The sequence below is a fragment of the Lampetra fluviatilis genome, chromosome 16 (genome assembly GCF_964198595.1).
Source record: "Lampetra fluviatilis chromosome 16, kcLamFluv1.1, whole genome shotgun sequence".
Taxonomy (NCBI): Eukaryota; Metazoa; Chordata; class Hyperoartia; order Petromyzontiformes; family Petromyzontidae; genus Lampetra; species Lampetra fluviatilis.
Window position 1 is genome coordinate 1785373 of NC_136290.1, and position 24001 is coordinate 1809373.

At 42.7% G+C, this 24001-nt stretch overlaps 1 protein-coding gene across 1 annotated transcript; it reads left to right on the forward strand.

Annotated features, from left to right (window-relative positions):
- Positions 1-3127: 3127 nt before the first annotated feature.
- On the forward strand, positions 3128-22099 carry LOC144936387 (alpha-N-acetylneuraminide alpha-2,8-sialyltransferase-like). The gene is made up of 9 exons (XM_078863436.1): positions 3128-3314; positions 10958-11080; positions 13546-13638; positions 15382-15468; positions 16637-16778; positions 18301-18413; positions 19378-19470; positions 21068-21182; positions 21704-22099. Exons 1-9 carry the CDS (start codon positions 3214-3216, stop codon positions 22097-22099), a joined length of 1263 nt encoding a protein of 420 aa, XP_078719562.1. The 5' UTR covers positions 3128-3213.
- The last annotated feature ends 1902 nt before the right edge of the window (positions 22100-24001 follow it).

A 24001-nucleotide genomic window follows, 5' to 3' on the forward strand; every position in this document is an offset into this window, starting at 1 on the left:
GGTTCGCCAGAGGGAGAAAATTGCCCTAGCTGTGGCATCATCGGGGACTGCTGTGTAAGTCGATGTGTGTGTGTGAGTCGATGTGTGTGTTTGAGTCCATATGTGTGCGTGTAGGTCGATATGTGTGTGGGCCGATGTCTGTGTGTGTGCAAGTCGATGAGTGTGTGTCTTTTTCGCCTGGGCAACGCCGGGTACTTCCCGCTAGTTATATATAAAATGCATTTGCGCAAAAATAGCATGCTATCTTTTTGCTTCTTTCGGTAAAGTCACGTAGAAGGGAAATAATAAAATAATAAAAATAAAACATAATAAAATACAATTCTCACGGCGTTTCGGCCACAACGCAAGCAGCCGTCCTCAGGTGAAGAACAGGTATGTCGGAAAGATAGCGTCTGACGCTATATATCTGACGCTATATATATCTGAGCCTTATAATGAATACCTGATGTGGCATGGAAAGATCGCCACTGGGGAGACAAAGGCGATCGGACTTGGCTCTGGTTATATAACTTTGAATATCTAAGATTTTTGGTCGTGGAGATTGGCATAATTAAAATATGTTGTTGTCCTTAACGATCCTTAGATTGAATACCTCAACACGAACTGCCATAATTCTTCTTCTTGGTTCTTTCGGTAAAGTCACGTAGAAGGCAAATAATAAAATAATAAAAATAAAACATAAAACTATTCTCACGCCGTTTCGGCCACAACGCAAGCAGCCGTCCTCAGGTGAAGAACAGGTCTGACGGAAAGACATAATTCTATTATCATCAAGTTTAACATGCTTGGAATATATTTTTTGATAACAGTGATTGTTAATACGATCATGCGAAATAGTCATATTAAAAACCGTTTTACCCTGGGCTGTTTTGTCATGTGGTCATACGTCCTCTCATCAAAGTTAAAGTTTAATATCATGATGTTTAAGAATATTCATATGCGGTAGTTTTCATTCTGAATGTTTTTATTCTGCAAATGCCAAGACTAATTTTGATTTTAAAAAATAGCTCAGATGCTCAGTGTTGCCGGTTTGCTGCAATGGGCACAGATAAAACAGCAGGGTCCCCATTTATGGGCTTCCCGGTTCGTGCCACTTCTTATCATCCCAAGCCATCAAGCCTGTTTTGTTTTCCAACTTTGTGCTCATCGTTTTGTTGCCCTTCTGGTTTTTCAACTCGCAGAACACAATGAGCACACATATGTCGACAAGTAACTATGACATTCAAAATACACTTGCATTTAAAAATAAAATTAGAAAAGGCAAATACACAACAACCGATCCTGGGCCTCCCTAGGTCGACTCAGCCTCAAATGAGTACCTGGTGCAATGTGTAAACATCGATTTACTGTACAATATTTATGACGATATTACATGCAAATGTGCTATATTTCTTCTTATTTATTAGTTTAATAATGCTTCAATTATTTGTTGAACCGTAAAACAATGTATAACACTGACCTATGTGCTTTTAAATACAGAATATTATTGTGTTCCGACTTACGAACGGCCCCCAGGAACTGAACTTTTCCGTAAGTCGAGGACTACCGTGTAAGGCAGCGTTCATTAAAGTGTTTTGCTTTTTGCCCTGTCGGAATAGATGTCACATAATATACACAAGCTGTATCATACAATTATATAAATACTATATATGCTGTTGAATGTGAAGGATTTAATTAAGTTTGTTAATGTTGCTAATTTTTACATAGCCCCTTTTATTTGTGTTTTTTTTTCAGTTCGCTCCCAATTACAATGGCAAATTTAAATTAATACTATGTAGTCGTAAATCAAGGCTTTAATTTAAAAAATGACCACATCTGTTTGCTATGTTGACATTGTACGTATATCGGGTGGACTGCGCGTGAAGCATTTATCTCGAGCTTTCACCGGCACGACCTTCTTCAGGAATTGAAATACGCAAAAATACGCAATCTCGCCTTGGATTCATACTTCCTGTTTGGTCTCGCGATTTTTATCACCATTCAAATGAACACATTTCTACTCTATTGATCTCCGATTGGAGATCCTGAGATGCCGACAACTTGGCCTTCATCCAGCAGTGGATGTTTATGTTTAGATTGTTGCACCTTTGCCCGTACCTCCGATTGGCACGGTTGGTTATGTGCGGTGCAAAAGAAGTCCACCGTACATACAACATGGATAATGGTTTTAACAATTGTCTGTACGTCCATAATTATGGATTTGTAGATGCTATTGCCGCAGCCAGATCTATGTATTACCGTATGTTGTACTTCTTTCGCACCGTACGTAGCCAAACGTGCTCATCGGAGTACTCTGGTTTCGGCCGAGTGCGCGTTCAACCTTAATTCCACAGGCCCCTATTTGGGCAAGGGCATCACCAAAGTAAATATGTACGTGTTGTAACAAACGTCCACGTTGGTTTCTGCATAAAGCAGCCCGACTACGACGTTCTACCCCGATAGCGCGTCAAACCAGTTTTTTACTGTTTCCTCTACGAGGAATTTCACAATCTCTCCCTCCCCACCCCCACGAGAGTGTCTCTTTACACTTTAAACATTCCGAACCCGCGAATAAGCATTGCTCAACTTGCACCCGGGCAACAACTTCCGTCTCGAGAGGAAACACAATGTCACTATGAAGCGATTTGCGTAAAGAAAACGCACGTATTACTGATGAATGAACGATGCTTATGTAATTCGTTTAAATATTCATAACCGTAACACCAGCCCAAGGTGCACGAGGCGGAGACGCAACGTATCGCGGCACGCAGGGGTCCAGGTAACACACCTGAACACCCCTGCTCTGGGCAGCAACGGCACGGCTCACACACGCCTCTCCCTGCTGCTGTTCCGCGCGAGTCTACACGCGGATCGAGTGTCGCGCCAAGAGTTGTGAGTCTAAAAGTCGAGTCCTTTGTCTCTCTGCTGTGGGTCCAGTCGTGAGTTTAGAGACGAGTCGGCGCTGTGAGTCTAGAGCTGAGTTCCTGTCTCTGCTGTGAGCATATAACCTCCGGCAGATTCCCTATGCTGTGTGGGTATAGTCGATATCTCTGTCACTGATGTGTGATCCTACAGCCGTGTCGTCTAATTTGTTCATTTATAGTCGAGAGCCGAGTTCATTGTCTAGCTGTGCTTTGTGCGTCTAGGAGTCTCGAGTCTGCAGTCGACAGCTGAGTCTCTGTCTCTCTGTAGCTCTCGCCACTGCTCGAAGGATCCCAGCGAATCTCGGCTGGCATGGCTCGCCTTCACGTGCGCCTATTGCTCAGCGTGGGACTGACCCTGCTGGTGCTCGTGCTCATGAAAGAGATCATCCGACTGGAGCTCACCCCCTCCAGGTGACTGGGCACCCACCCGTGTGTGGTCACACAGGAGCACCACTCAAGTGACGAACGCGCATGAGAGTCATTTCAAACAAGGCCGTAGCCATGGAGTCAACATTGGGGGGGGGACCAAATCTTCCAGGGTATCTGGGGGTCCCAACCCAGAAAAAGATCTAAATTTGAAAATTAATTTCCTGCCTAAAATATTAAAAAAATCACTAACACATGGGATGGACTTTTTCTTTATTTTTTACAATAATATCTAATAGTGTATTGTATTACATTGCTCTGTTTTTACTTTTTTTTACCATTTTTTGTTTAATTGTATGTAATGGCAGAGATTAGGGATTAATGAAGTACAACCATAACCACAATCATATAAACAGAAATCTATGCATTGATTTATATGAAGACAAGTCCAGATATTGTGGCCAAGGTTTAGCAAATTGTTATTTTTATTTACATAGCATAGCTAATTTTTTATAGCAATATATATTGGGGGGGACATTTTGAGTCCACCCCCCCAATATATATTATAATTACGGCATTGATTTCAAAGATCCATTTATAGTTAGCGCTGTGTGTCGGTAGCAGGTGGTCACTTTATCTGTCGTAGAGATAATCCAAGATAAATATACAACTTGAGTACAAAGTTGCGTTCCGTTAGGGACTTGCCCTATAGATACCGGCAAAGTGTTTCAAAAGATTGGCTAACACGCAGTTATAAATGTCAACTTCAGCGATAATTCATACCACATCTCTCTCACTTATTCCGTCTTGTTCATTTGAGGGCATCTCTCTTCTACCACCTCTCCCTTATATCTCATCTGAATGTATCTTCTGTCACCTGTCTACGTCTTAACACATTCCCATGATATCTCTGTTAGCTCATGTGAATGCATCTCCTACCTGATATTGTATCCGAATATTTCTATCATCACGTTATCTTACTATATTTTATCACTACAATTATATCGTATTCATCTCTCTTCTATAATCGCCCTTGTCGACATCTCTCTCGTTTCACGGCATTGCTGTCTCATCTGTATCTTTCTTTATGACCTCACTAACATTTATATTCTTTGTTTACACCTTTAATCTCACTATATCAATATGTAAGTGTACATTTGCCCTTTCATTACTACAGTGCTATCACTTGTCTATAACTCTTCTGCCAACTGATTACGAGGTCATTCAATGAACATGGAGCGGACAGCAGCACTGGACATATGAGTCTGATGTGGACTCGGCACAGCTGACTCGTCTTCGCTCAAGTCTAAAACTAATTGTATTTTTATTACAAAAGAGTGATCGTATTCAAGGTGGATCTAAAAAAGTTACAAGTCTTTGTAGAAGCGATTTCATTCACAGCAGTAGACAAGGTGGCATTGTCGTACCTACCAGAATTATTTTGTTGATTCATTAAGGAAATACTAAATAAGCAGAAAGTCGGAGCAGTGACGTGAATGAGACGTGTCTGGAAGGAGTTGCCTCATGAAGCAGTCATCACTCAAAGTGGCAGGTGAATTCGAGGGTAGAGTGATGGCGCCAATGTTCATAAGCTTAGAAGTCAAAAGTGTGTGGCCCAAGCAAAGCCGAGTCCGATAGAGTTTTGGAGATGACGAGATCGCGTGTGGCCATAGAAATGAGCCAGAGATGATATGAAGAGTGCAGCAGCACATGCTCATGGAGTTTTACTGCAGGTGTTTTATTTAACAACAGGCAGCAGTCCACGTGTAGGGAGATCTTCAAAAGACCTCGAGCTCCCCTTGCCTGTCCCTTAAATACTCTCCTGGCCCCTATGCTCCCAAAGCTTCTCTTAGCCGTTTCCTTTTCAAGAACTCCCGTGAATTCCCATATAAGCTCACGAGCCAATCTCATGCTCGCTCGTCGAACATACCATTGATTGTTAGTGGTTGCCCCGCACAATCAATCAGAATCAGTTAAATACAGCGACCAGCCCAAATGAAACCGTGAAACTGATGCTTAGCTTCGAGTAACGACTTCAATGACTGCCGAATAAGGATCACCCTTCGACGTCCTTTACAATTGAGAGGGATGCATGGAGTTCAGAAAGTGACACAGAGGTGGTAGAGATAGAATTAGATGGATCGTCACCATGCATGTGGAAAGCAGCAGAGGCCTAAGCTTGTGTTAACATCATAAAAGTCAGGCACACTCTTTTGAGTTTGGTTTTGGTGGGGAGCGTAGGCAACAGCGTTGAGAGAGCAGTGGGGGGTTAATGGAGAGCTGCTCAGAAGAGGTCACATTGTTGTGGAGTTTATGGTAGAAAATGTAAAGTCAGGTTAAAGAGATGACGGAAATTCCTGCAGCCTGCCTGCAGAGCGAGCTCCATGCTTGTAGAGGTGGTTGCCAGCGGGGACAGCCACAACTCAGGGTGAATGCCAAGTCTTAGAAAGCATGTTGAAATCGTGTTTTCTCATGATAAACATGCAAGGATAAAAAATACATATTTATTTACTATTGATTTTAATCTATTAAGTAGTTTAACACATAGGCTTTCGCGACCAATGTCATCCATAATGTTTTTTTGGGTTAGATTGTGTAAATATAAATGTGTTGTTAAACCCGCCGCTGCCCGACACAGCCAATTAGTAAGGTTTGTCACGTAAACAGAACATGTCAATTCGTTACTAGTACAGTACACCGCTGTGTTGAAGAGTAAATCCACAAATGTAAATTGTAAATCTTGTGGATTTGTTCACCAACACACCAGTGTGTTATACTAGTAACGAATTGGCATGTTCTGTTTATGTGACAAACCTTACTAATTAGCTGTGTCGGGTGGTCGCGGGTTTAATGACACATTCACGAAAGAAGAGTGATACTTAATACGTGATTTTAACCACTGCGAATTTTAGCCTAAAGTAGCTATGAGAGATATTATCCATTGCACAATTATAGGCAGTAGATGGGGGCAAGTCAAAGGAAGTAGTCCATGGGCTAGAGCACATAATCAGCACCACCTGAGGTTGCAAAACCTTAGTTACAACGATGTGTTTAATCGGCGAATACGAGTGAATTGTGTGATGACCCCATTCACTTTACCAGGTTATCACGTGATTTACTGTTGTGGGCCACATAGAGAAGTTGTAACCCCTCATGTAATTCCACCTCAGGTGGTACTGACACGTCTGGACCCATGGAATTAAAAGTGGATAATGAAATATGGCGGGTAAGAGAGAATCGTCAGAGTGAGGAGGGGGATTCCGAGAATGGGATGCTACTGTGTTTGTCAAGTTGACTGGAGACACATTTTCAGGGAAGGCTGATTTCTCAACTAAATTCAGCTTAGTGTCCTTGCTGGCCAGGGCACAAGTAGTGCATGGTAGTGAGCGATAAAAGTGGTGAGGCTCCGTTCATACCGCAGGCTGCCATGTAGCTATCCGAGATGGAGAAGAGGGGCACTCTACATCAGCAACACAAACCGAGAGAGGTCTCTTTTTGTTTTTTTGCTCTATTTCCCCCCGTTTTACCCTGATTGTACTTCATCATGTCATGCAATGAAATGTCCATTCACATTTCTTACAGAGCAGTAAAACCCTTTGTATTACAATAACAGCCCAACGTAGCACAAGATACAGAACTAACTACTTTTTTGAGACCTCTTCAAGGTGACCTGGTCCACACAGTATGGGACAGCATTTTACGACACACTCCGCCACTGAGGTTAAAGTTATTCGATTAACAACCTTACATAATTTAACTCTCACACCTGGAATTTGGCCAAGCTAAGTGCAGAAATAAATTTAATAATGATTTTGTTTTCGTATGCGGTCATTGGTTACTGGGCTGAGATCATCAACTCACTACATTTTAAAACACAGTTCATAGTAGTCATGTAGAGTTTATGACACGCATAGCATGAGTTCATTCTCAGGGAAGAGAATGATTTCGAGGTGCAGGAAACTTCAAACAATGCGGGAAGGCAGTCCTAACCAGCACCAACAATTACTCAAGCTGCGTGGCCTTAAATTTGGATGTTTAACATAACTCAGAAGTCACAGGTGGCTTCCTGCATTCAAACTCAGGGGACATCAGTCAGCAGTGCCAGGTCACCGCTCCGACAACCAAACCACTCGGCCACCTCACCGAGACAACTTGTGCTGTCACGCTTTGGATTTTTAGCAGGAAAGGGTGGAGCTTTCCTATTAGTTTCATAGCTATCGGCTGTGATAGCCATGTCTCTTGTGCAGAGCAGTGTTTTTTGTTATTAATGCCCCAACCCACGTGTTAACATTTTGGTGATTGGCAGCTTTTAACGATTTCTGAGGATACCTGCACGGGAAAGCTCACGCCACTCTGGCTGACTGGTGTTTGCGAACATCATCCTATTTTAGTTGTACGTATGGACTTTTAACTTCTTTCACACCGAACGTGGCCAACCGCGCTAATCGGAGGTGACTGCGTTAAAACATGGGAGAATCCGGAGGCCCTATACCGTGCTGAGGTGGCAGATACCCTTCACGGATGAGCAGATCCATTGAAAAGAGGAGTTCTCTAGTCCTATTATCGTCGAGAAGTATTATTCTTACTCACTCTTATCCACAACATGGTAGCATTAAGTTAACATGCAACGCCACCCATTTGTGAACATTCACAGATAATGGGATTGATTCTATGCACAAAGGCAGCCATGTCTGCGTGTCTTTTCCACAAAATCTTGCACATGAAAGGATTAGGCAAAAGAGCTTCATTGTGGTGGTTGTGTAGTGTGGTGTGCCATGTAGTGTGGTGGTGTAGTGTGGTGTGTCATGTAGTGCGATGGCATAGTTGGGTGGTGGTGTGTGGTGTGCCATGTAGTGTGGTGGAAAAGTGTGGTGGGGTAGTGTGATATTTTTATTTCGTATGGCTGATGTAGATGCACAGCAACAACTACAATTTCACATCCAGGTGGTCAAGTCAGATAACCGCGTCAGGAGCAGCGGAGTGTATCGCTGTGATGTCTTCTTCGTATTTGTGGATCGGGCATTACATCATTATATGTTGTATGGTCTGTTCTGGATGACCACAGTTGCACACCAAAGAGATTTCTATTTTCCATTTGTGCATCAAGTATCCGCATCTGCCATGGTTTGTGCGGATGCGGTTAAGGGGGGACCATGCGCTTTGTGGAAGATCAAACCCTTTTGCGTGGGGTCTTTCACAAGATGTTTGTTTGTGAGTTATTTTGAACTCCATTCAACTCTCCAGGCTTCATTGCGGTTGAACTCGCATTGTTGAAGGTTAAGCGCATGGGTCCTAAAGGTTTTGAGTGACTTCAAACGATGACAAGGGACGTTATTGAGGTCTTGATGAACGGGAACGCAACTGTTTTCCTCGATTCGCAGGACTTCCCGGATGGTTGCAACATTGCGGCGGATGGTTGGGGAAGAGATTTGTAGTGTGGTGGCATAGTGGGTTGGTGTATGGTGGACTGGTGATGTAGTGTGATGGCATAGTGCGGTGGTGTAGTGTTGTGTGCTATGTAATGCATGTATGTAGTGTGGTTGTGTCGTAGGATTGTGTATTATGGTGTGCCGTGCAGTGTCCTTGTGTAGTATGGTGGTGTAGTGTGGTCGTGTAGTGAAGTGGTGTAGTGTGGTGTGCCATGTCGCGTGCCGTGTCGTGCCATGGCACAGCGTGGTGGGGTAATACAGGACACCCTTGAATCTCGCGGGTTTATCGTTCGCTTTTTTAAGGCTGAGGCGACCTAGGGGAGGCCCAGGACCTATTCAGATAATCGCCACTGGTGTTGGGCGTGAGTAGGAATCTAACTCGGGTCACCGAGTTCGTAGCGCAGCGCGCTAATCTTAGCACTACCGCTCCCCACTCGCAGACAAACACACACACACCCCTGCTTTGGATCATCATCATCATTTATAGGTACAGTATTTATTCAGTCTTTATATTTCTATTTATTGTCTAGAAATGTTTTTCGTATCCGGTTTTTACATGTTTATTTCAAAAAATGTTGTGTTTTTTTTGCATACAGTACAGTACTTATATGCTGTCTGTTTTGGTTGTCGTGTACCCAACCCCATTAGTTAGGTAAGACGTACGTAATGAATATTGCGCGTTTGGCTTTCACGGCATTTTCAAGAACCACGTAACCCCCACGATATTCATGAGTCTCCTGTATTCTATGCCATGGTTGCAGCAGTTAATGGAGACTGCAGCAGCAGAAAAAATTACACCATCATATTCATGACCATCTTATGATCATCAATCTTCATTTAAAAAATATTTTCATGATTCGCCAATATTTATCGACTGCTGGAAAATGACCTCCCCACGCTGTCAACATCCCACATAACTCTGCAATGCCAAAATCAATAGTCAGGGCCGTCCATAGCGGTGGTTGCGCGGCCCGGGACAAATACCACCATGCCCCCCGAAGCCTTCAAACTAAACCGGTAGTATTACATCTGACACCGTAACATCAAAGTGAGCCCCCCCCCAAACGTGGGGCCCGGGGCAATCACCCTGATTCACCGTACCGTTGGGACGGCTCTGTCAGTGTCTTTCACGTGTGAAATGAGACAATTGGTCCCTCTCCAGTGGCCATCCCCTCGGGTGTATTCTCTTCTTTTGCTGCCATCCATCACTGTAGTCTGATCCGCACGTACACTGCAGCGCCAGCGAGCGTTGGCGGATGACATCCCCCTGCCAAACCCAATGGGAGGGAGATGGTAGTGTTCAGCAAGTGTGTACGTGAACTTATCTGTGTGGACCTTTTAGTGTCACGGCCTCGCATGCATGAGTTTGTTCCAGGTATTCCCATGTACAAAATTCTCCTCAAGCATTCACTTGTCAAGCATTCCAAATTAGTACTTTCCTGACAAAGTGTCTTGAGACTCTGGATAAATCACATCATCAGCAGCATCAGCCACAGCAGCATAATAATAATGATGATCTCAAGACTTGTTGGCATCATACGCATATTTTATTCATGGCAATTGCAGTTAGCTGAATGAAGTTAGAGAAGTGGTTCTTAACCTTTACTGCAGCCTGCACCCCTTTGGTTCTCATAAAGGGCGTCTCATACCCCCAGGAGGTGCATGCACGCCAGGTTATAACCACTGATTTAGAGGATACTACGTACAACCACTGCTAGGTGGAAATTCTTATCCACGGAAATGTTGTGACTAATTGTACAACTCTAGACACATATTACAGGAGTTTTGGAGTTTCAATTCGTCCTGCAGATAAAATAATTTGTGGATGGGAAGTCACAGGTAACAGCTCCTCCGAAAACCAACAAATGTGTGACTCTTGGTGGAATGTAAATGGGAAGATAATTGAATGTGATTGTGGTGCTGTCAGAAGCAAAATACAATCTAGATGGGTAAATTATGACTGTTCTTCATGTGAATCTCATGCTGTACAGTAATTATAAACAAATCAGTATAGTCCTGTGCAATGCATTTATTGTAAATTGTTCATTTCATGACTACTTTCCCACTCACTCCACCGACACACACTGACCAGCGCAGTAAAGTACAGTCGAACAAGCCCCATGACCGATACAGCATGAAAATAACTTGGATTGAAGCAGTGGATTGAAGCAGTGGATAAAGTATTACTGTGATTGCTAATGGCCTGAAACAGCTGTTCTATAATTCGCAAATATATGCTGCCCTCTTCTTTTTTAATAGGCACATGAAATCGCATAATATGAATATTTCAACACTCAAATTATTCTCCAACCATACATCGGAAAACCAAAACGTGGCAACGGAGAACCGACCACCAAGGAGGCACATGAGACCGAGACACAGGTGAGCTGAGCATGTTCGTACTGCGAGCACAGAAGGAAAGGTTAAACCTCATCTGTTCATTTCCATCCTAGCAACGTTGACTGAGCTTATGCCACACAACCGGAGCCCACACCCATGATCTTTTTATGAATATTATCGACATCACAACAATGCTTTACAAGTGCTGTTTTGTAGCATTTTATATTTTATGGACATTGAGAATGTTGCTCTCCATGTTAAACCCGTGTCAATGGGAAGAAGTTTTCGATTTGTTTTACAGATGTCATCCAAGCACATACACATAGAGCCATGGGAATGTCTAGCTCGGTACAGAATTTAAGGCCAGATAATCCATCTGCTAGATAACAATTACGATGTGAATCAGGCTCCAGTGCATTTCGAAGAAATTAGTGGCAGACCTCTCCACTGTCAATGATGTCCACCCACCACTACTAACAACACACAAGCCTAAGGCACATCATGAACATTGTTAAGCAATTGCTTTATCTTTCCCTGTTTTTTCTTCTTTTAAACCTCGGTCTTTAAAAATATAAAGAATTGTATTCTTACTTAACTGGATAAATCTCAATAAAAGTTCATTTATGTATTCCCAGCTCTTTTCTATGAGTTGCCCGATGGTAATAATGTAACCGTTGCAACACCTGCCCTATACTGGTGTTCCCTCAAGATAACTTACATTCTGAAAAGCTACAATTGCATGGAATGTTCAGCAAAAGCAGCCCTCCAAATGTAGACGTTTCATTTCTATTCCAATTCCACAGCCGTGGCTGCTGTTCTCTACCAAATGCAGTCCTCTCCTCCATATTTCTATTGGCCATATTTAACGTCTCTTTTGCTGCTTTTGTATATTTGTACTTTGGTTCTTTTTTTCTTTCTCTGGTATTCTGCAACTCAAGCCAATTACTTTTCGCCCTATGGGTTGATGTTTTCTCAATGACTCCACCGAGTCTCGTGGTTAAACCAGTTGTGTCAGATGTCATGCACTGAACGTATGTGCCACTGCAATTCTTAACTGGTTATAAACCAGTTTTCTTAGAATTCCTCTTGCCACTATCTCTCACAAATTAAGAGGACAATGCTATGCTCTAGCTCCCTATTTCTATCAGCAACTTATTTTAATCTGTTTGTGTTTGACACTGTCTCTAACACATTTTAATGTGATTTATTTCAGCTTAGCCTGCATCCTCTTCTAATTTTTATTCTCAGCTATTGTTTGATTCAATTTCTGACCTTAACTATGGCTTTCTTTTCTTTTAACACTGACCGATGTGTCTCTTTGGCTCCTTTCACAGGGAAATGAAGGCCATCATCCGCTTGTAAAATGTCATGATGTTAAATGACTAGAGTCGTCCATCTATTTGCCTTTTAACTATCCCAAGGGCAATAATAGGTGACAAAGCCTTTGCCGTTGCAGCAGCAACGTTTTGGAAAGACTTTGTTTCCTCCCTTAACAGTTTCCTCCCTGAAGCAGAAAATTAATGCTGGATACAACTGCATTTGCCAATGTAATTTGTAACTTTCATCCTTACCCATGTATCGATCGTTCAATTTTTATTTGCAATTTTATTGAGGGACTGTGTGTTGTCTTGTTGTGATTTGGATCTGTTTTTTCTGTTGTTTTGCTGCCTAGCCCAAGCTTCGGAATTGGTTTCCTTATACAATTTGTACTTATATACTTTATTTAACGTATTTATTTTCAGTGATGTTTACCCTTCCTATACTTTGAACTCCTGTCGTTTTTTTTATTGTTTGCTGTTGTAACGTTCTAATCCGCCCCTACTGGACATCTGTGAAAATAGCTCATTGGATTTCTCCAGAGTCGGCCTGGTTTTGTACATTGACAGCTTCGAATGAAAACTCATAGGTGTGGGACTTTTTACGAGCTATGAAACTTTAAAATAGCTAACTTTTATTTATTATTTAAATAAACAATATTTATTTTAATATTCATTAATTTTCATATTCATGAGCCAAGAACAACAGTCCTAATGAGCGTTTGACCGTAACGCCTCCTCAGGCCGGACTTCAACACTTTGCAAGCTAACAGGAAGATAAGCCTTCGGAATTATAGTAGATTTGATAAAGCACATGCATGTAATATGGTTCAAGACAGTTTTTATAAAACATACTACTACATATTATTTTCTTTCTTATGTGTTTACCTGCAATACACAATAATAATCTACATGTTTATTTTGCCTTAAAATTAAAGCATGTAATCAAGTAGCTTGCGTTTTTTAGCAATGGCTCTCTTCACAGCACATAGTGAGGTCAGAGGAATACAGCTGTGAAGAGGGGCCATTGCCAGAAACGTTGCCTATTAGAAACATTGAGGCAGTGTTATTTTAGGAATGTGTTGAGTGTTTTGTCTTATTTGTGCTTGTGCACTGCTGCCAATGCAGCATTACCAAGACATGTTTTATCTTGGCTTGCTGTTTGAAAAATGGTGCTTTTGTTTCTTTCAGTGCGAGACGAGTCAAAAAGATCGTCCACGTGCAATCTGTGACTTCGTGTACAAGACCCGAGTTCATTCTAAAACCCATAGCGCTTCCTATAAGGTGCCACGCATAAGCACATCACATGACCCTCACTTCCTGCTGCACCTCCAAAGCAGGCCCTCAGAATCAACCTCCGCAACAGTGGATGTGATTACACACAGGCAGAGATGTTTTTTCACAGTTTATGTTAAGGCAAAGGCCTTCTTGAAGGAGGTGACCTGCAATGCTGGGATACATGTGTGTTCACACGAAAAAAACATCCTCACATGTTTAGATAAAGTAGCTTTTGGCTAGCCATCGAACTAAGATGGTCACTGCATCGCTCGCTTTCGGATGCGCTTCTTTGAAACTGCTTTTTGTGTTTAGTTTGTTGTCCTTCCCCCGCACCTCTGATTGGCACGTTGGCTATTTACAGTGTAAAAAAAGTTCACCATACATACAACATGGATAATGGATTTTAACAATTGTTTGTACGTCCAGAATTATGGATTTGTAGTTACAACATATGGTTGGCTACGTATGGTGCGAAATAAGTTCAACGTACATACATATAAGAAGTGAAAAACGTTTCTGAGGACTTGAATCCAAGTGATAGGCAAAATCCTCCTCAAGACTGATGTTTGCACATGTTTAGCCAACTATAACAGGGATAGGGTACTGTAATGTGCAAACCATTCATGACACAATTCTACATGGACCTAATTTAGTGGGAATATATAAGATCATGATTTGCAGGGAGAGACATCTAAGTTTGATGTAGTGGATTGAATCCTTTTTTTTTCTGACAAAAATTATTCGACTATCCTGCTGAAGTGTTTCAGTATAAAGAGGCAAGTTATACACAGTACAGATTTCCAACAGAATATGCCACATAGGCTTACAAAGATATGAAATGACCAGAACCACAAGTATATCGCCACAGTCTATACACCTGACAAAGCACTGACAATTCAGCAAGAGACAATTGCAGAGTCGGTTGCCTTTTTTGACTTTGTACAGAAATATGTTAGAATGTATTTAAATGTATTACTATTAACTGGGTCACCCCATTACATGCAATACACTGATGATTGAGCTTAAAATGTGAAAAATGTTATAACAAAATGTGAACATAGTCACCTGAGCGTTTCACTTTGCATGAAGTTGATAGGATGAAATAATAAAATCCCTATTTTAAATTACAATAATAGCATTCTTCAGGTGGCACGCTGGTATAGTGCTTCATTGGGAGGAATTCATCCCATGGGTTGACAAAAGGTTGTACACACGATTAATATGAATATGTTTTATACCGGAATATAATTTAGTACATCAAATGGAATTTGGCACGCGTGAAAATGTGTAGACTAACTTGTAAACTTGTGAAACAACTTGTAAACCTCCTTTGTAACCTTTCTGAAATGATGTGTGAACTTGTGGTCTATCTTGTAAAATGTGTGAACTAATTTGTCAAGGTTCTATTCGTGCACGTGGCAATATGTTCAGGAGCTAAATGCCAATGTCAAGGTTTTCTAGCCACGAGAGGGCTTCAGGGGATAGTCTGTGTAGTTTTGCCATTCCTTTGTTGAAGGAATGCAGCCTATAGTTATTTCTACATGGTCCACAGCTTTGGTTGCATGGCCGGAGTTACACTGAGGCCTGTCTTTAATTTGGCACGTATGAAGATGCGTGCAGTAGCCTGTTGATGCCCGTTTATGTTGTGATGATGGTGCTCTGATGCAGTGCATTGTGGACAGTGCCTCGTGAATTACCTTGTGAACATGTGAACCAACCTGCACCCACGCCCCGTTGGATGTGTGTTAGTTCTCTGGATAACTCCCTGCTTAAGGAAGCGATCAGTGTGAACAAAAACAAGTGGAAGGCCAATGCGTCTAAAAAAGAAGCCTACAGGTCAGTGTGTGTGTGTTGAATTACATTACACGCACGATTGTAGTTGCTAAAATGTATGGTATTAATTTTTTATTTATTCTCCATGCCAAATTTGGTAGATATCACATGTTCCCAAACATATTGCATATCCAGTACCTGTGTAGTGTTGTACAGACGGACTCTTCAACGTCTTTTGTAGCACACACTTTTATTCGTCTTATTAACACAGTCCCTATGCACTGAGGGGTATACGGTCCCCTCATCCGTTACACTCAGAACGTACAAGCCCCCGTACCCTACAGGCTACTTAATATCCTGCTCTTTCAGTGTCCTCTGACTGGACCTAGGGAGATGTCTCCCGACCACTGGTTACTCTGAACCCTAGCCCTGATAAGGGCTGGAGGGCTTGGTCCAGGGTCCTAGGCTTCTTCCGCCGTCTTGGGTCTTCGTGTAGTCCAACTCCCCGAGAGCTCTCAGCGCTCTGGCTTTATACTTGTTCGTGGCCGGGTTGTCCAATCCCCGGCCACCTTGTGGAACCCTGTGATTGGTCGTTCCCAATATGCTTTTCGATCCCAATTCACCCTATCTGACCCTGACCGTTTGGTCACGCGGGAAAACCTTGTTTACGGTCAGCTCTCACAGCTTGTGAGACCCTGACCGTTAGTTTGAGCGGGAAAACCTTGTTAACGATTTGCTCTCCGAGTTTGTGAATATCGAGTGGGTAACTCTACTACACCTGTACTGTATGTAGTTATATAATAAGAACGTTGAATGCTTCATCCTTAACATTTTAATGTAATAGAACTGGATATGATTCATATTTTTTTGGGGGGGGTTGAATCCCTTCCACTCCATCAGTGTTGCCAACTCTGACAATTTCTCACGAGGTCTGGCAACTTTTTGGAATTCCACAATGACAATATATTTTTTGTTAAAGCGGCGAAGAACAAATCTAACGAGGACATTATGCAGATGTAGGAGCAATTTCAGGTGTGTATTAGGAATATTCCATGAGTTCGCTAATGTGCAATACCTGGTAAATTGTCTCGGGACATATTTGATGACTGTACAACGACTATCTAGCAACATGTCGTGACTTTTGAGATCCGTTTGGCGACACTACTCCACGTAATAACCTCTGACCTCAAGCCCTATTACCACGTGTGGCCTCTGGCACTGCTGTGTGCAGGATCTACATGAAGTGCTTCACGGATGGATCGTCAAACATTGTGGTGACGCAGAATAACTCTCCGCTCGGCTCCAACATATCCTACCTCATTGGAAACGCACAGCTCACAGTTGGAACTGAATTAACCAACATCATTCCAATGGTAACTGTTCAAGAAGACAAATATCCATAGTGCAGTAAATCCAATGTGCACGTGAAAATTAAGCCCACCATCATGCAATTGGAATACAACACCGGCAACATTTTATGTGTGTGGCATCTCAATGCAACCGCATCTCACAGCGCATTATATAAGTGAGGGGCAACATTCGCGAAGAAGATGAAATGGGAGGTGGGATGAGCACAGGGATGCATTGGGAGGGGTGGTCCAATAAGTCCAATGGGAAGCTGGGGCAGCATCAACGAGTCCCAAGGGCAGTCTGCCCCAGGGGGGTATGGGGGGGGGTGATCTACAGGGACAGTCCTTTCCCCTCACCACCCTTGTGAGTGGCAGTTCAGTGGTATATCAGCAAATATTATTATAATTGTCGATGGGCAGACAAGAGCCCCGAGGCATATCTTGTGGTGTAGTGTCATAATGATGACAGTGATTTTGAGTTGATATTTTGTAGATGTCTGAACTAAGTTATCAGGTGAATCACAGTATATATTGTATTGAGATGCAAAACAATTATATAATTTGAAAGAACCCCTTTTATCCGTGATGCCTAATGTCCACGAGGGTTGGGCCGATCATTCTTCATGTTTTCTGCAGGTTGCAACACTTTGCCAATCTGACGGTGGCACAAGCCAGTAATCTAGCACAGTGGTGGCGAGGTTTGGTGGATCATACAAATGTTGTTAAACTCCCTGTCAGTGTCAAGGTTCCCACACCCTGACTTGCCAGGTGGTTCAGCTAATGCGGACTCCATCTATTCCATCTGTATGGGAATAGAGTGTTGCCCACTCTCAAATGTAAACACTCATTAATTGGCTTAAACCATCTGAATATATAGAAGGCCAGAGAGCTTGGGCAATTGTTGGTGCCGGCACATCGCCCGGCTACTGCCTTTCCGCTTGCCTGTGGTTCCTCGTGCTTCTGAGTCGTAATAATGTGCACATTACAAGGTGACATTTTTGTGATTATAATCCACTGTTGGATGAAGACCTTCTTTCACCGTGCTGGATGTGGGGTTGTCTTGTTCACCACACTGGTGTGTGTGTGTGGGTTTGTGAAGGGGAAGACCCAGGACCAGTTCAGATACCACATGCTGTTTAGCACGTGCAAATGATGTGAGCCGTGACCAGGTATAAAATTTGAGTAGCTCGGATTTAGTGCAGCTTGATAACCACTGCAACACCAATTGTTCCACAGATTGGCACTTCCTGTTATCCACGATCTTGGATAAACTCACCTTTTTATCCACAGCACCTGTGGTGATGAGGCCATCACACAAGGGGTGGTGATGATGATGATGATGGCAATGGTTGAGGTGTGCGTCAAATGCACTACGATATGGCACTGCATGGAGGAGTGGTGACAGAGGTCATTCCATTGTGTTTTGGGAATAATAACAGTACCTCTATGAAACACATTCCAAATCTTTGTTTCTCATAATTGCGTGTTTTGATGTGTGAAACCCTAAGCTGAATATTTTTGTCATTGTAATTATTATTGTTTCCAGACATTTCCTGGACCTGACATGAAAATGAAAACATGTGCTGTAGTGGGAAATTCTGGGTTTCTGCTAAACAGCAAATGTGGAAAGGAGATTGATAAGTCAGACTTCATAATGAGGTTTGTGATTAAAATCCACTCATTGAACCCACAATGCACAGCACTGCCGGTAGAGGTGCTTCCCACGTCACAGGGGTCGTTGGATTGTTTTGTGTCACACTTCACGCTGGTCAGTGCGGTTTGGTGAAGGCAGGGAGAATAGCCATAGGGGTATATAAATTACATTACAACAGAACATTTATATGCACTCCCCTTTGCTGCGCACCACAACCCTAAAGCCTACAGCAACTTTGCGTGCATGGTCATTCACCCAATTGGGCACCATCAAGACTCAACTTTGCTTGGCTTCTGAGATTCAATGACGATATTTGTCTTAGTGCAACCTCCCAGTTGATGATGACTCCTTGAATAACGTGAGACGTTGCTAACCGCTGTTATGTAATGTAACACCATACTGTATGAGAAACGTATTTCCCCAATGCTCTATTCTGAAGGTCCATTGTCTTACATAACAATGTTTATTTCTGGATAAAAAAGAGAAAATAAATTTAAGCTGTCAACGTACAAATCATATGATAGCTGTATAGGGTCACCTCTTCACCAACCCGCATGGTTGTGATTAAAGCTACCTCTGCTGCATGAGGCACAGACATGCATGGTGCACATTTTTTTAAAATCACACGTCAGATGCATGCATTCTCCTACATACTGTAAATATGTGCTGCAACTTATTTTACTGCTACAGTTATGCTGATTGACGCGTAACTGTTATGTGTAACTCCAAGTTTTGTTTTTATCACTGTATGGTATTTTCCAGGTTATGCAATCGCGTAAAGTGATGCCTATTCATGCTACTCTTGAGCAACACGCCACCCATTAGGCTTGAGTGAAGAGGCCTTTATTTATTTCATTATATCACTTTTCTTGTCACTTCACACGTGTGTGTGTCCAAGTCCAAAACGTGAAGGAAATGCCCCTTTTTAGATTCATAGTACGTCTTTGGTTTTTGTTGTTTTGTAACCAGGTGTAACTTGCCAAACATCAGCAAAAAATACAGCTTGGACGTGGGTGAGAAGACGAACTTGGTTTTTGTGAAGCCATCTCTCATTGTCAACAAGTATGTGTGCAAGGGAAATGCAAATGCCCTTAAGCAAGATTGTCATTTTTAAAAAAAGTGGCTGAAACCCCATTCTCATGTTTTATGTCATCACACTTACTGAGCAGCACCTTTTTTTAATCTGCGGAGACCCAGTAGGTTTAAAACTACTCCAGAGTTTGCTTGCTTAAACAAATTCTTATACAAATGGCAGCGTCTTCATGCACACATTAGCACTAGGTGGTTTCTCCTTTCTATTGGTGGACTCGAGTCAGTAATTGGAATTCTACATTTCTATGAGAAGGACCAGTCTATCCATAGTAAGTCCACTCTTAACGTTCCACAAAGTGGTACTGATTTAATTGACCTTGGAGGATAAATGTGTTGAGTTAACTGCCGGAATTGTAACCTTCAGACTGCGAGTCAAACGCTGATACCACAGCGCCCCTTGGCCAATCGATGTGCATGGACAGTCCCGCAGCATCTGAGTGAAGACAAACGTCATATTCTTTGGGTCTTTCGGTCAAGTCACGCAGATAGGTTCAAAGAAAATAACAAAACAAAAAACTACGACGTTTCGATCGCAACACAAGCGGTCGTCATCAGGAAAAGATGGGTTAGCTTCTAAAGAAAACTTTTTATAAAGGTTTGAAATTGGCGTAGCCCAAATGTCAGCAGCCAATGTTAATGTAGGTGGTGGGCAGCGACTGCGGCGGTGGTGGGTTTTCCACCAATCAAAGGGCTGCCAGGTAAAAAGTTGCTTGTTAATGTAAGATCGCCGAGCATCCTCTACGGCGAGCGCGCCAAGGGGGCGATGTTAATGTAAGAGATTAGCATGTTAATGGGAGATCGCCGAGCAGCAGTATTAGTGTGAGAAATTTAATCTGTTAATGTAAAAAATCAGAGCCGACAATAACAACTAACATCGGAAGGTGGTATGATGGGAACATCACAGACAGTTATGACTTAAACTGGTTAATAACGTCCTTCCAATGATTGCTCAGTTTGTACCCATTTTCGGTTGAAATTGTGTCCGTGTCTATATATATGGATGGCATGAGTGTAGCTGATCATTGTTTTAATGCGGTGGTCTCACACGAAATTGATTTCTCTAAGACGAAGGAACTTTGCAAACCCACTGGCTATCAACAAAGATTCGTTCATGTAGCCATGAACGAATCTTTGTTTAGTTTGAAAGCGACGGGGGGCCCACATGGCGTGATTGGCCCTGGCCTCACATCCCCCTATGGACGGCCCTGGGTACAATGATTGACGTAACTGCATTGCCATCTGCTGACCACCACGTAGCACAGCTCTACGGCCGCCGATGACCTAACGTATGTGACGGTCACTCATCCAAGCATCCAGCCTCAAGCCTGCTCAGCTTCTGAGATCTGAAGAGATCGGGCGAATTCTGGGTGATTCAGTCATGTGTCCGTGTGGCTGTTTAATTACTCTTTGGCACCACGTCCGTGGAAGGAGTGCGCACTATTTTACTGATTAAAGCTTGCTGTGCGAGCTGTTCTGTCTCAGCACTATGGTTCTCAGTCACCCCACATGTCGTTCTCCTGTATGACTGGCTTCATTAGGCTTGACTCTGCGAATATTGCTGTTGCAGGTACTCGGGCCTGAGGGACAGCAGGATTAAATTCGTGGAAGACATGCAGAAGTACGGCAGTGACTTCCTCTTCACTGCCTTCAATCACTTGACTCACACCAACCTCGCTTACAAGGTATTGGTTGAATAAGGAAATTGTAGACTACTGCAATGATTCAGACATATTTCATATTCCTAGTTTCCATAATTGTTTTCACAACAGGCGAATCAGCATGAACAACATTCGTCAGTGTCGCTGCTGCTCAAAATAAGGTGCTTAAATTGTTTTATATCTATTGATATATACCATATGTATTAAAACATTCTCAGCTTACTCAATACATCCCAAATCCGTACTAGGATGAACAAACATCCATCCCCAATATCTCCCCAACCTTCCTTTTAATTTCTATTGGTTTTTGTATCTGGACCCATCGTGTAACCGATAAACTCACGATACCACATCCACGTAAGACACCACAATACGGTGCATTATACTACATGTGGTTATGAAAGCTATTGATCGACAAATAACAATTTTCAACAACAACAAAAAGAACATTGGAAGCATCCATGAATTTACTTCATATGCCAGACCTCTCTGTATGCAGCCCCAGATGTGACTTCGTGACTCTAATTTCCCCACATCTCTCTCAGGCTTTTTACACCATGGATGACTTTGCCACAGGGCAGTCCATCCTCTTCCTAAACCCCAATTACTCACGTGGGCTCAGAGCACTGTGGAACCACCAAGGCCTTGCTTCCAAGTACCTCTCCGCGGGCCTCCACATGACGAGCGCTGCCCTGGAAGCCTGCGAGGAGGTGCACCTCTTTGGCTTCTGGCCCATGGAAATCGCGTCGGTGAATCGCCGTGGTCGCCGGAGCAGAAGGTCCAGGACCTCCATCGTGACCGTCCGGCACAGCTACTTTGAACAAAGCGACCAGGAATCAAAGGTCAAGGAAGTCTTTGATCTCAAGATGGAATTTGCACACCTGCTGAGGCTGCACACCAATGGCATCATCCGTCTCCAGCTGGGCGCCTGTGCGGTGTAATGTAAAGTTTAAGGTAGCAACAACCGCTGAAATTTTGTTGAATGCTTTTAATGTAACTCGCGTAACAATGGGGCATATTGCTCATACTTGCCACAGTGAGCTTGGAATCATTGTATTTAAATGTTTTTTAAATATATTTTTGGAAGATGTTTTTTTCTCCCAGTGTCTCTTCAAAAGATGAAGAATCCATTTGGAATTCTGACAACAGTGCGCCCCCTTGTCAGAGAATGGCTATGGAACAGATTTTTCGCAAGACTTCTGAAAAAAATATTATTTTTGTATCCCGAACACAGGAGTTAACTCTTTCCAATATACTGTTGAGATTGCTTTTTCTAAGACAAAGTCAATGCATTTTTTTACATTACAGATATATTTAATTATAGCCAAATTAAGTACCAAATGTAATTTTGGTGGAGTCATTGGTGACCTGGTTGAGACCGTTAACTCGGTACACTTGAGAACCCAGAGGCAGCTGAACCGGATTCAAGCTGAAGATCTCAGTGGAACCTGACCTCTGAACCACCCAGCCGCCATGGTATTGTGGGATTTTAAGTGACTTCCACACATGATTCAGCATGAATGCGATGTCTCATGAATAGAGCACAATATTTGCAGGAACATCAGTTATTTTCTCATGATGCATTCGATAAAGTCGTATTTTATTAATTATACATCTCTTCCCGCTAATAATTGAATGAGACTGCTTCCGTTCTGATTTAATTGACAGAGCTATATTAATTAAAAATTCATGATTTTCTGCAACCATTCCACAGTACTGTCTGTACACAGTATTTAAATATTGTCACCATATGAAAATGCTCGTAGTATTGAATTTTAGGTGGAGGGTTTTGTTTAATGTTTTTGTCAAATGCCTTAAGTTATTTTACATGACGCTGTCTTACAAAATGTGATATATAAGTAGATTTCTGTGAAGGAAGGGACATCTCGATCTCTCGCAGCGACTTGGAGGCGGCAATAAGTGGGGGAAAGCCTCACTCATTTCTGCTCTGCCTAACCCAAGATTGATGCACAGAAAGTTTATTTAAAAATGAAGTGCATTTTTTCATCACTGAGAGGTAATAAAGACTAAAATTTCGCCAGCTGGCCTTATTCGGGAAATAATACATAATCTTGATTTGAGGCTTGAACACGTATGCCAGGCTCTCAGGAGGAATGGATATTCTGACCGCACAATCCGCAAAGCTGTATCCCCAACCATGGGTAGAGAACCATCTGAGGACCCAATCAAAACCATCACCTTACCATACATAGCAGGGGTCACCAAAAGGATTGCCAAAATCTTAAACAAACTCAAGATCCAAGTTCGGTTCAATACAGTACACAATCCGTGATTTGATCCCATCGGTGAAGGATGCGATTCCGGACATGCAATGTCCTGGTGTCTATAAGCTGAGTTGTGTCTGCGGCAGCAGTTTAATTGGTGAAACGAAGCGACGTGTCTCAGACCGGGTTCGCGAACACAAAGCGGATTTCAAACACGGCAGAACCAACTCCTCGGCGGTGGCGAATCATTGTTTCAATGCTGTGGGCACACGTGACATTGTTTTCTCCGAGACCAAGGTGCTCTGCAAACCCTCGGGCCACCTTCAGAGATTTGTTCATGAAGCCATCCAGATATACAAACGGACAAAACTTTAATCGAGAAGATGGATTCAGATTGAGCAATCATTGGAAAGATGTGATAAACCACGTCAAGTCTGAACTGCTATGATTTTCACTCACCCACCCGATTGTCGTCCGATTACGACTTGAACTACAAGTCCATTTACGTGCTAATTTCTCTAGCCCCACCCATCCATGCACGCCACAAACCTTCCCCCCTCCCCTGTGAACTCCCAGAGCCAAACTCCCCCCCCTCTCCCATCCCGTGCCTATATAATG